General features: G+C 48.7%; 2 protein-coding genes across 2 annotated transcripts in view; one reads left to right on the top strand and one right to left on the bottom strand.

Moving 5' to 3' along the window:
* Nucleotides 1-10,247, top strand: part of UPF1 (UPF1 RNA helicase and ATPase) — a 19,361-nt gene extending 9,114 nt beyond the window's left edge. Inside the window, exons 16-24 of the mRNA XM_005430644.2 lie at nucleotides 444-561; nucleotides 1,662-1,818; nucleotides 3,382-3,524; nucleotides 4,164-4,338; nucleotides 4,973-5,054; nucleotides 6,512-6,673; nucleotides 6,763-6,980; nucleotides 7,314-7,436; nucleotides 7,880-10,247. Of these exons, the coding sequence (XP_005430701.1) occupies nucleotides 444-561; nucleotides 1,662-1,818; nucleotides 3,382-3,524; nucleotides 4,164-4,338; nucleotides 4,973-5,054; nucleotides 6,512-6,673; nucleotides 6,763-6,980; nucleotides 7,314-7,433 (1,175 nt within the window). The 3' untranslated portion in view covers nucleotides 7,434-7,436; nucleotides 7,880-10,247. The remainder of the gene's footprint in view (nucleotides 1-443; nucleotides 562-1,661; nucleotides 1,819-3,381; nucleotides 3,525-4,163; nucleotides 4,339-4,972; nucleotides 5,055-6,511; nucleotides 6,674-6,762; nucleotides 6,981-7,313; nucleotides 7,437-7,879) is intronic.
* GDF1 (growth differentiation factor 1) overlaps nucleotides 10,146-12,251 on the bottom strand; it is a 4,187-nt gene continuing 2,081 nt past the window's right edge. The window contains exon 2 of the mRNA XM_031064989.1: nucleotides 10,146-12,246. Coding sequence (XP_030920849.1) covers nucleotides 12,036-12,246 — 211 coding nt within the window. The 3' untranslated portion in view covers nucleotides 10,146-12,035. The remainder of the gene's footprint in view (nucleotides 12,247-12,251) is intronic.

A 12,251-nucleotide genomic window follows, 5' to 3' on the forward strand; every position in this document is an offset into this window, starting at 1 on the left:
GGGGTTAGCCCTGTTCATTTGGGGTTAGCCCTGTTCATTCGGGGTTAGTCCTGTTCATTCGGGGTTAGTCCTGTTCATTCGGGGTTAGTCCTGTTCATTCGGGGTTAGTCCTGTTCATTTAGGGTCAGCCCTGTTCATTTAAGGTCAGCCCTGCTAGTTTCTGTTTCCATGGCCTGGAAGGTGTTGGTGCTGTTGGAACAACCTGGAGAGTAAATAGGATTTTATATTAAAAGATCACCTGAAAAGAGAGTGACACTAAAGGTTTCTGAGCCTTTGGGGAGAGCTGCAAATCTTGAGCAGGGATCAAAGCAGGCATTCTCTCATCTGGGTTTGGTTTTTTAATAAAAAAATTTTGCATCACGCTTCATTTTGAGGCTCTTTGATATGGAAATTGCCAAGTGGTGTTGCTGATTCGTTCTGCTCCCTGTTGCTGTGCTCCTCAGCTGACAGGGTGAAGAAAGGCTTTGATTTCCAGTGGCCCCAGCCTGACAAACCCATGTTCTTCTACGTGACCCAGGGCCAGGAGGAGATTGCCAGCTCGGGCACCTCTTACCTGAACAGGTGAGCTCGGCTCTGGGGTCTGAACTGCAGGGCAGGGCTGGTGGCTCCTCATGTTCATTTGGGGTCAGCCCTGTTCATTTGGGGTCAGCCCTGCTGGTTTCTGTTTCCATGGCCTGGAAGGTGTTGGTGCTGTTGGAACAACCTGAATAAGATTTTATATTAAAATGATCATCTGAAAAGAGAGTGACACTGAAGGTTTCTGAAAGCCTCCAGCAGGGCTTGCAGCCTGAGCTGCTTTTCCCTGGGCTGCTCTCACAGCAAACCAGGAGGAAAAGGCCCCAGGAGGGAGCAGCTCAGAGCTGGGGCTGCTCTGTGGAGGGGTGAAGAAGGAGCAGGCCATTATCAAATGCCTGATGTGCAGGAATTGCTGATCAAGTCACATTTTGAATTCCAGTAACTCCTCAAGCATAATTCTGAATCTCAGATTTACTTCAAAAGGGATGGAAATGCAAGTTTTTTTTATCCTATCCCATTTTTCTGCACATTCAACCTTCTTTTTCAACAAATAAATGTAAAATCTGCTCCTCTTGGGTCATGATAGTTCACGTGCCTGGCAGGGAAACCAGCCCAAATTGTGAACAAAATATCAGCTGAGATATTTTTAATCTCAGTCTGTTTCCTGAGCAGCATGTGCAAGACTGGATACAGTGGAGCAGATTGTGCACAAACAAACAGCACAATGCTTGGCTGACAGGGGGCATTGACATTCAAAACATTCTATATTTAAAGCTTTAAGATAAAGCAGCTGAAGGATCTGGGGGATGTTTGGAACGATGCTGATTGTAAAAGTTCCGCGTGTACATTTAACTCCAGCAAGAAATCCCATTTGCAATTGAGGTTTTGCTGTTTGTTGTGCAGCCCTGAGGAGGTGGAGGTGAAATCTGTGTGGTTCTGAGCCCTTTGGGATGTTGGTTTTGGCCCCAGTTCCTCTGTGCATGTCCAGAGTGAGGAGCTGGAGCTGAATTAATTGCAGTGCTCGAGCAAAATCGATCTTTCCATTGAAGCACCCTCACGTGGGAGCCTTTTAAACCCCATTAACTTGCTAAAAACTGAGCCCTGCTGGCCTGACCCTCTTTGTCTGACCCCATGTGCCTGTGCAGGACCGAGGCTGCCAACGTGGAGAAGATCACCACGAAGCTGCTCAAGGCTGGGGCCAAGCCTGACCAGATCGGCATCATCACGCCCTACGAGGGCCAGCGCTCCTACCTGGTGCAGTACATGCAGTTCAGCGGCTCCCTGCACACCAAGCTCTACCAGGTACTGGGCTGCACAGCCCAGAGGGCACCGACTGGGAAATCCTCAGTGGTTTTCATGTTTATTCCATCTTCAGGCTCAGCCTTGGGAATTTTTGAGTTGGTTTTGGTTGATATAGATTGATTTTTGAGTTGGTTTTGGTTAATATTGATTGTTTTTTGAGTTGGTTTTGGTTAAAATAGATCGATTTTTGAGTTTTTGAGTTGGTTTTGGTTAATAGCGATCGATTTTTGAGTTGGTTTTGGTTACAATTGATTTTTGAGTTTTTGAGTTGGTTAATATCGGTCGATTTTTGAATTTTTGAGTTGGTTTTGGTTAATAGCGATCGATTTTTGAGTTGGTTTTGGTTAATAGCGATCGTTTTTTGAGTTGGTTTTGGTTAAAATTGATTTTTGAGTTTTTGAGTTGGTTAATATTGATCGATTTTTGAGTTGGTTTTGGTTAATATCAATCGTTTTTTGAGTTGGTTTTGGTTAATATCAATCGTTTTTTGAGTTGGTTTTGGTTAATAGTGATCCATTTTTGAGTTGGTTTTGGTTAATGTCAGTTGATTTTTGAATTTTTGAGTTGGTTTTGGTTAATATCAATTTTTGAGTTGGTTTTGGTTAATGTTGATTGATTTTTGAGTTGGTTTTCGTTAATATCTATTGATTTTTGAATTTTTGAGTTGATTTTGGTTAAAATAGATTGATTTTTGAGTTTTTGAGTTTGTTAATGTCGATTGATTTTTGAGTTGATTTTGGTTAATATCGATCGATTTTTGAATTTTTGAGTTGATTTTGGTTAATATAGATCGATTTTTGAATTTTTGAGTTGATTTTGGTTAATATCGATCGATTTTTGAGTTGGTTTTGGTTAAAATCAAGGAGAAGAGTTAGGAGGTACCCATGGGAACAGGGAAAGGAGGAAGGCCTGCTAAAATCTGTGTGGGAAGAGCTTGTAACAAATCCTGTGAGACGCAGAAGGGAGAGGTCACTGTGGAAAACCTTGTGCCTTCGTCAGCCCTCCGTGCCAAGGGACGTGCAGGAGACCAAGCAAATAAATCCTGGTGGCCACACAATTTATTTGCTTGGGAACACATCCTGCCACCAGTGGAACTCCTCCACCAAACAGAAAAATGAGCTGCTACAAACAGGACAATTCTGTGTTTAATATGATCTTGTTTTGCAAGATTGAGAACTTGAGCAGTGTTTTCGCTGCAGGGAAACTTGGTGGAAAGATTTTTCCCTGTGCCAGGAATGATGTGTCCCTCTCACTGAGGTTTCCCAGGGCTAATTTGGACCTCTCATCCTCCAACATTTCGGAACAGTCACAACTTTTTGGCAACATCCACAAGCAAAGAGCTGCTTTGCACAGTTGTGGGGAAACAGGAGAGCCATAAAGCTGAACATGAAAGGAATTTCTCCTGGACTGAGACTCCCTGTTCCCCTCTGGGGCAGCTGCTCAGTGCCCAGAGGAATTACCAAATCACTCCTCCCTCCAAAAACAGCATTTTTCTCAGCTGATGGAAGGCTCGGTGCCGGCCAGGCCCTTTGGCAGTGCCTGAGGTGTTTTCCCGTGTTGCAGGAAGTGGAAATTGCCAGTGTGGACGCCTTCCAGGGCAGGGAGAAGGATTTCATCATCCTGTCGTGTGTGAGGGCCAACGAGCACCAGGGCATCGGCTTCCTCAACGACCCCAGGCGGCTGAACGTGGCCCTGACCCGAGCCAGGTGAGGACACACACGGGGAATGGCTTCCCTGAGGGCAGCCCTGGGGGGATATGGGGAAGGAATTCTTCCCTCTGAGGGTGGGGAGGGGTTGGGCCGGGATTCCCAGAGCAGCAGCAGTGCCCAAGGCCAGGCGGGAGCAGCTGGAAGGGGTCCCTGCCATGGCAGGGGTGGCACTGGATGAGATTTAAGGTCTCTCCAACCCAAACCACTCTGTGCCATTTTCATCTCAGCCCCTGTCACCATCTGGGAAGTCACCATGTCCTTCCCATTTTCAGCACTGATCCCTTCCCTTCATCTGCTGCTTTATCACTTCCACAACCATTTTGTGCCCATTTGGCTTTTTTTTGATGCCTTTGATTCCAGAGAGGCTGAGGCGGAGCCCAGCACGGTGCTCCTTGGCTTCCCTGCTGTTCCCAAGCCCCAAAACCCACACTGGGACACAGAGCGAGCCTGGAGGAGGAACTTGGTGCTGCTGCAGTCTCCTTCCAGCTGTTGAGCCACATCTGGAATGGCTGCTGTGAGCAGTTCCAGCTGCATCAGGCTCCTCCTGCAGCTCCCAGAGAGAGGAGCCCAGGGGCTGCTCTGTCCAACATCCTTTCAGCAAATCCCCAGTGAATTGTGGTTCCTGTGCGTTCCCAGGTACGGGGTGATCATTGTGGGGAACCCCAAGGCCCTGTCCAAGCAGCCCCTCTGGAATCACCTGCTGAATTACTACAAGGAGCAGAAGGTGCTGGTGGAGGGGCCCCTGAACAACCTGCGCGAGAGCCTGATGCAGTTCAGCAAACCCCGCAAGCTCGTCAACACCATCAACCCTGTGAGTGACCCCAGGCTCCTGACAGCAGCCAATTAGCCCCTGATGCCTTAATTAATCCTAAACGGGTGGAATGAGCCACCCACACAGCCTCACACCCCCACAGGTTTCCATTTTTGCTGCCGTTTGGTGCAGCGTGACTGCAGGGGGAAGCAGCTGCTGCTGTCCCTGGGCTGAGCAAACTTCATCATTTATTTCTCTTTAATTGCAGGATTTTACTGGGGGTAAAGCTTGAGGTGAATGAAATGAAGGAGCTGGTTTGTGTAGAAAGGGAAAACTCACTTGTAACCCTCAAGCTGCAGGTTTTATATAAATTATTATTGGGGGAGCTTGGCAGCCCCCACGGGACAGTGAATGGAGCAAGGGAATTGCCAGGGCCTCAGAATAGACTAAAAACTCATCAAATGTCTCACAGCTTGGGACAGGCTGCTGGAAAATCTTACTTTTGGTGTTCAGGATGTGGCTGAAATAATAATTAAAGCTTTTCTATGTGTTAGAATTAATTTCCACAACATTTGCGCGATCTGTGGAGTTTTGTGGATTTTTACCCAAAATAGCTTCCACTGAGGTTGCTGTGCAAGGTTTTCTGGGGGAAAATAAAATGAGGATGAATGTCTAATTGCCAAAATCCCTGCAGGGTGCCCGTTTCATGACCACTGCCATGTATGATGCACGCGAGGCCATCATCCCTGGCTCTGTCTACGACCGCAGCAGCCAAGGTAAAGGAAATTCCCAAAATTCCCTTTTTAGGGGTTTCTTTTTCCCCTAACCAGCCCCTGAGGGGGTCACATCTTACACACTTCAAACTTTGAAACTTCTTAAGAGCTTTTAAACTTGTGCAAATTTGGAATTTGTCAAAGATTTAAACTTCAAACTAACAGAAATGGAATTTGAGAACCGGAATTGATGGAATTTGAAGGCTGAAAATGTTTGGGATGAGTTTAAGGGCTGAAAATGGAATGAATTTAAAAATGTTTGGGATAAATTTGAGTGCTGAAAATGTTTGGGATGAAGTTGGGGCTGAAATATTTGGGGTAAATTGGAGACTGAAGTGTCTGCCATGAATTGGAGGCTGAAATGTTTGGGATGAGTTTAAGGGCTGAAAATGGAATGAATTTAAGGACTGAAAATATTCAGGATGAATTTAAGGAATCAAAATGTTCAGGATGAAATCGAGGACTGAAAATGTTCAGGATTTAATTTAACAACTGAAAATATTGGGGATGAATTTGAGGGCTGAAATGTTCGGGATTTAATTTAACAACTGAAAATGTTTGGGATGAATTTGAGGGCTGAAATGTTCGGGATTTAATTTAACAACTGAAAATGTTTGGGGGTCACATCTTACACACTTCAAACTTTGAAACTTCTTAAGAGCTTTTAAACTTGTGCAAATTTGGAATTTGTCAAAGATTTAAACTTCAAACTAACAGAAATGGAATTTGAGAACCGGAATTGATGGAATTTGAAGGCTGAAAATGTTTGGGATGAGTTTAAGGGCTGAAAATGGAATGAATTTAAAAATGTTTGGGATAAATTTGAGTGCTGAAAATGTTTGGGATGAAGTTGGGGATGAAATATTTGGGGTAAATTGGAGACTGAAGTGTCTGCCATGAATTGGAGGCTGAAATGTTTGGGATGAGTTTAAGGGCTGAAAATGGAATGAATTTAAGGACTGAAAATATTCAGGATGAATTTAAGGAATCAAAATGTTCAGGATGAAATCGAGGACTGAAAATGTTCAGGATTTAATTTAACAACTGAAAATGTTTGGGATGAATTTGAGGGCTGAAATGTTCGGGATTTAATTTAACAACTGAAAATATTTGGGGTAGATTTGAGGGCTGAAATATTTGAGATGAATTTGAGGGCTGAAAGTGTTGAGCCTGGATTTTGCTGTGAATAGAATCCCAGCCTGACATGCGCAGAGCAGGTGCAAAATGAGGGGAAAAGGAGCGTGAGCGGCATTTCAGGGATCTCAGGTGGTGCTGTGAGGAGGAGCTGTGGGACGAGCCTGTGCTAGGTGGATTGATGGGATGTCCAGGTGTGGAATCAGCAGCGAGGCAGAGACGCTGCTGCCTCTGCCGGGGGGGGCTCGTCCTTGTCGCTCCTGCTGCAGGCTGGGGATTGCTCCTGGGACAATCCCTGCAGTGTGCCTGTGCTCTCCTCTCCCCAGGCCGTCCATCCAACATGTACTTCCAGACCCACGACCAGATTGGGATGATCAGTGCTGGCCCCAGCCACGTCACTGCCATGAACATTCCCATCCCCTTCAACCTCGTCATGCCGCCCATGCCGCCCCCGGGCTACTTCGGCCAGGCCAACGGCCCCGCTGCAGGTGAGGGGTTAAACCAGCCCGGGGGGCACCTGGGGGAGGTGTTTGTACCTGTCAGGCTTCTCACTGCTGCCTGCGTGGGTCTGTTCCAGGCCGTGGGGCTCCCAAAGGGAAGGCGGGCCGTGGCGGGCGGCAGAAAAACCGCTTTGGGATTCCTGGCACGAGCCAGTCCAACCTGCCCAACAGCCAGGCCAGCCAGGACGTGGTGTCCCAGCCCTTCTCGCAGGGCCCCCTGACCCAGGGCTACATCTCCATGAGCCAGCCCTCCCAGATGAGTCAGCCTGGGCTCTCCCAGCCGGAATTATCCCAGGTGAGCGTGGATTTGGGGATATCGGGAGCTTTTCCTGGGGTTTGTGTTGGTGATTTGTGCCTGCACCTCCTCCCTGCTGAGGGAAACGAAACTGAAACTGCTCTCAGTGACTCAGCTGCAGCGTTTACAGCCTGCACTGGGGGGGGCATGGAAGGGAAATGTTGCTTCAGCTGATAAACAGCTCAAAACCCCTTTAATTTAGGGAAATTCTGCACAAAAAAAAAAAGCAGATTTAAAAAACCCAAACACTCTCAGCTTTGTGATTAACCTGGTTCTGCCTTGCACTTGAGCTGGACACTGATGCTGAGGCTCCCCTCGCCTCTCCCCTTGCAGGACAGTTACCTTGGTGATGAGTTTAAATCCCAGATTGACGTGGCGCTGTCACAGGACTCAACTTACCAGGGGGAACGAGCTTATCAACATGGTGGAGTGACGGGACTGTCACAGTATTAGAGTGTAAGGACCCCTGTCCCCTCCCCTGAGCCCAACTGTCCCCGTTCCCTGATTTAAACTGTCCTATACCTGATGTAAACTGTCCCCATCCCCTGATTTAAACTGTCCTATACCCTGATTTAACTGTCCCTTCCCTGATTTAAGCTGTCCCCTCCCTGATTTAACTGTCCCTTCCCTGATTTAAGCTGTCCCCTCGCTGGTTTAGCTGTCCCCTCCCTGATTTAAGCTGTCCCCTCCCTGGTTTAGCTGTCCCCTCCCTGATTTAAGCTGTCCCCTCCTCTGATTTAAACTGTCCCGTCCCTGATTTAGGCTGTCCCCTCCCCCTGGTTTAAGCTGTCCCCTCCCTGGTTTAGCTGTCCCCTCCCTGGTTTAAACTGTCCCCTCCCTGGTTTAAGCCTGACTGGGTGAGCAGGACTCCCCTAACTGAGCTCTCCTTGTGCCCCCAGGTTGAGGAAGAAGAGCTAAGCTTGTGTGGAGCTTAGTTCATCAGCATTTTATTCTGGGTAATAAAAAAAATAAAATAAAATGGATACCTGTTTTCCACTGCTAAAACTGAAGCACCACTGTGTGAGAGCAACAGGAGAAAGAAAGAAACCAACCAACGGAGAGGAGGAGAGAGAGAAGAGAGAGGAGCGCGCGAGAGAGGAGAGAGCCACTGCTGGAGCTCACTGAGCCACGGAGCCTGAGAGAGGAGAGAGAGCCCTGAGGAAGGAACTCACCCAGCAGAGCGCTCAGCTGAGTCCCCCCAGCTCCGGAGAAGGGCCTTAAACAAAGCAGGTTTCACTTCATTCCATACTTCTCTTGGCGAGCAGGGCATTATTAACCTTTCAGAGCAGATGGGGAGAGGAAAACCCTCATCTCAGAGTTGGGCTCGTTTTTTTTGTGAGGGTACTGAGAATATTTTAGCAGGAACTGTTTACATTTTAGAAGCAGAGTATCTGAGAGAAAGGGGGGGGATAAAAAAAAAAGAGAGAAAGTCCCTGCCTGGGTGAGAGCCAGCCAAGCAGAAATCCAGCTGCTGCTCAACTCTGAGGTGCAGGTTTTGTTGTCCAACACTGGCTCTGAAATTTGTTGTCATCGTGTCGCCCACATTCTGAACGAGGTGGTTTTAAAGAGATTCTTTCAAAAAGAGCACTGAATTTTTTAAGAAGTTTTGTCTCTGAATTCTTAGTGGTGGACCTGGGAGATTTAGATCCTTGTTCTGAGAAGCTTATATTACAAAAAAAAAAAAAATCTTAAAAAAAATATGTTTCAAACAAAAATTAGAGCACCATCCTTGAGAACTTTCAGTGTGATTTCAAGTTGCAGCAATCAGCCTCTTCTTCCTACATGGGATAGGTTTAGAGTGAGAGGAGCCTGCGTGCTCGAGCAGGAGGGTTTCAAAGTGTTTTCTGTATGCTTTAATTGGCAACTGTCTGGACTCTACTCTGTGAAAAACAGCCTTTCTGTAAGATGAACTTTATGCTTGAAAGGGGACGGGTTCCTGTGCCCTTCGGCCCTGGAGGGAAGGTGCAGCCAGGCCTGCTTTGGTCCCCGCAGCCTCGGGGGAGGAGCAGTGGAAATTGGGGATTATTTGGGACGGAAGGGAAGGCTCCACGCCATTGCAGGAGCGGGATGGACAAACGGACAAAGCAGGCAGGTGGTGGAAGGTGGTGGCCTCTGAGAGACAGAGCTGGGTTTAATTTGGGAGGACGGGTCAGGCTTTGGGGTGGCTCCTTGGGTGGCGGAGGCAGGAGAGGACAGAGCGAGGAGTCGGAGCGGATTTTCAGGGGGAGGAAAGTTTGTTCAAGCTTTGCTTCGCGGAGCAGAGTTGTGAGCCCAGCTGGGAGCAGGGCTGGGAGGAGAAGCCATCCACACTCTGAGGTGTAGCCATGTCTGAAACACTCACAGGGGAACACTTGGGAGCTTTCCATTTCTGTCAGAACCTTTTTTAGGAGCAGCACAGAGGGAATTGATTCCTCCGGCCCCGTTGTTAGCAGATCCTGAGTTAGAGGAGCCTCTACCTCCCAACTGGGCAGCAGCAGAGATTGATCAGAGCCTGGCTGTTCTCAGCCTGAGTTAAGCTTTACACTCAAAGGGCTCCAAGCGTTTCTAGTCCTTTTTTTGGGGGGGGGAAACTCAAAATACCTCTCATCTGAATGTACTTAAACAGCTCAGAGCCCCTTTTGTACCCGGGGAGGGGGGAACCCTTCCATTCCTGTCCTTCCTGCAGATCCTGCCCTGGATTTGCTGGGTTTGCCCCAGAGCAGCCCTGGTGTGGAGCACCCCCAGCCCGGGGGGGATTTGCTCCCCCAGCCCCGGGGGGGAGCTGCAGAAACTGCAAAAACCACAAAAATCTCAACTCACAAAACCCATTCTTTTCTCATCCAAAGCCTCCAGAGTTTAGATTCTACAACAGTGAAAGAATGGAGACACAGGCCACCTTCCTTCCTCGTGAGATGGACTTGTTTTATTTATTAACATTGCCGAAGGGCTTTTTAATTTTTTTTCCTTGGTAGGCAGCGTAGTGGCGTAGATTTTCGGGTAGGTTTAAGCTGAACCCCTCTGTGCAAAGCTTTCCATGAGTATTGTAGCCCCCTCCTCTGCCCTCACCCTTTATTTCACTGCTGGGAATGCTTGCCTCTGCTTCGTGCTGGTTTTTTCCTTTGTAGCAGTTCGAACTCTTTTTGAGTTTTACAAATCCAGACATCAGTGCTAGCACGGTGTTAAAACTCTTTTCTTTTTTTTTTTTTTTTAATTAATTAATTTTTTTTTGTCTCAGTTTTGTTTTAAAACCTGTTTGTCATCAATAAAAAAAAAAAAAAAGAATAAACAGCTCTTGCATTCAAGGTGGCCCCCTAAGTTTCAATGAGGAAACCATGCAAAGTTCATTAAAGCTTTAGTCTGATTGTATAAACTTCAAGTTTATTACTTTTTTTAAACACAAGACTAGTACAAAAGTGGGGGTGTGCATAGCAGAGGGGGTGAGCGGCTCAACTGGGAGAACTGGGAATACTGGGAAGGGCCCCCGCTCTCCTCCAGCCCCAGGATTTGGGGGAAGCTCCCCCTGCCCTGCAGGAAACACAGAAATGGCTTTGCCCTGCCAGGCTGGGTCTGGGGGGGTCAGGCCTGGCCTTGGCACCACCCCGGGCACAGACTCAGGCCTGGGGGAGCCCCAGGGTGGCACAAACCCAGGAACACTTCAAGGTTTTCTTCCTCTGCCCGTCTCAAATCAGAATTAAATGGCTCCTGCTGGCTGGAGCTAAGCCCTTTAAACACTGAAATGGAGCAGAGCGGGGCTGGGTGGGGAACACCAGGATTTGGGAATGGGAATTCAGCTCAAGCTGCTCCAGGCTGGGTCTTCAGCTCCACGTTTTGGGTGTGAAAACAACAAAAAAACCCAAAAAACAAAAAAAAACCATCCCAAGCCCCCCCCCCAGTGGTTAAACCCTCAGTGCTTCCCCTGGGGAGGGAGGAGGTGGGAAAACCATCAGAGCTCAAGGAGAAAAAAGCAAAAAAAAAAAAAAAAAAAAAAAACCCAAAAGCTGCACTACGGCTTCACAGTTCAAAATAAAGAGAAAAAATTCAAGTCTAACTGGGATTTGCCCCAAAATCCTGGCTCTGGTGGTTTCACACCCAGGGCTCCAAAGCTCAGCTCAGGGATGGGAAATGGCCCAAGCTGGGGTCCCTGCTGCCCCTCGGTGACACCACAGAGGGGCTGGGGCTGCCTGGCGGCACAAAACCCGACAGCTGCACCAAAAACAACCCGGGAAAGCCAAAATGTGCGGAGCTCTGAGCCCTGCCCTTGCCTGAGGCTCGGCTGCCGCCCGGGGACACTCAGGGGACAGCCTGGGCTCGTGGGTTTACAAATGAGGTAAATGAATCCTGACCCACGGGCTGGGAGGGGAGAGAGCCGCAGAGCCCAGCACAGCCCCTGCATTCCTCAGCCGCGTTCCTGCAGGATCCTGCCCCTCGCACCGCTTCTTAGGTAAAATCTCCTCTTTTTAGATAAAAGCTCCCTTTTTTTTAGGCAAAATGTCACTTTTTTTAAGCGAAATCTCAAATTTTTAGGTAAAATCTTTTTTTTTTTTTTTTTTTTTGTGGGAAAACATTCATTTTTTTAGGCAAAACCTCCACTGCATTTGGCCACCCAAGACGAGCCCTGTCCCCGAACCACCCCATCACCAACCACAGCACAGAGGAAGCTGCTGCCTGGCTCTGCCTCCCCTGCGAAGGGATTTGGTCACCGCATCATCCCTGTCCCTGGGTTCCCACAGCCCAGGGAACCCCCAGCCCCTTTTCACCCAGAAAAATCATTTATGCCCTGAGAAATCTGCAGAGTTCAGCCAAAAACCCCGAAACCTGCAGCCCTGGGGGTGCCTGGCACGAACAAGGGGGGAAATTTGGGATTCACAGCCCGGTGCCAGCATCCCCTGAGGAGAAGGGACCCAGCACCAGCCTTGGTCATAATCCCACCCCCCCATCCCAACTAATCCTAAACCAGCACCGCCCTCAGCGCAGCCTGACCCCAGCACAGCCCCCGGGCACAGCGGGGATTTCCCAGCGGGAATAAAAAGGAATTTTCCCCCCCCTCATTTCTCCATCGTTCCCTCGCACACCCCGCTACCTGCAGCCGCACTCGTCCACCACCATGTCCTCGTAGTGCCGCAGCACCACGTTGTCGCTGTTGTCGTAGTAGAGGATGGAGATGGGCGAGAGGCGCACGGGCACGCAGCAGGGCTGCGGGGTGCCCTGCGGGTCCAGCGAGTGCACCATGGTCTGCAGCACCGCGTGGTTGGTGCTGTTCAGCTCGGCCGCCAGCGGGGACGGGGCATCCCC

Source organism: Geospiza fortis, unplaced genomic scaffold (assembly GCF_000277835.1).
Source record: "Geospiza fortis unplaced genomic scaffold, GeoFor_1.0 scaffold685, whole genome shotgun sequence".
In the NCBI taxonomy this organism is placed as follows: domain Eukaryota; kingdom Metazoa; phylum Chordata; class Aves; order Passeriformes; family Thraupidae; genus Geospiza; species Geospiza fortis.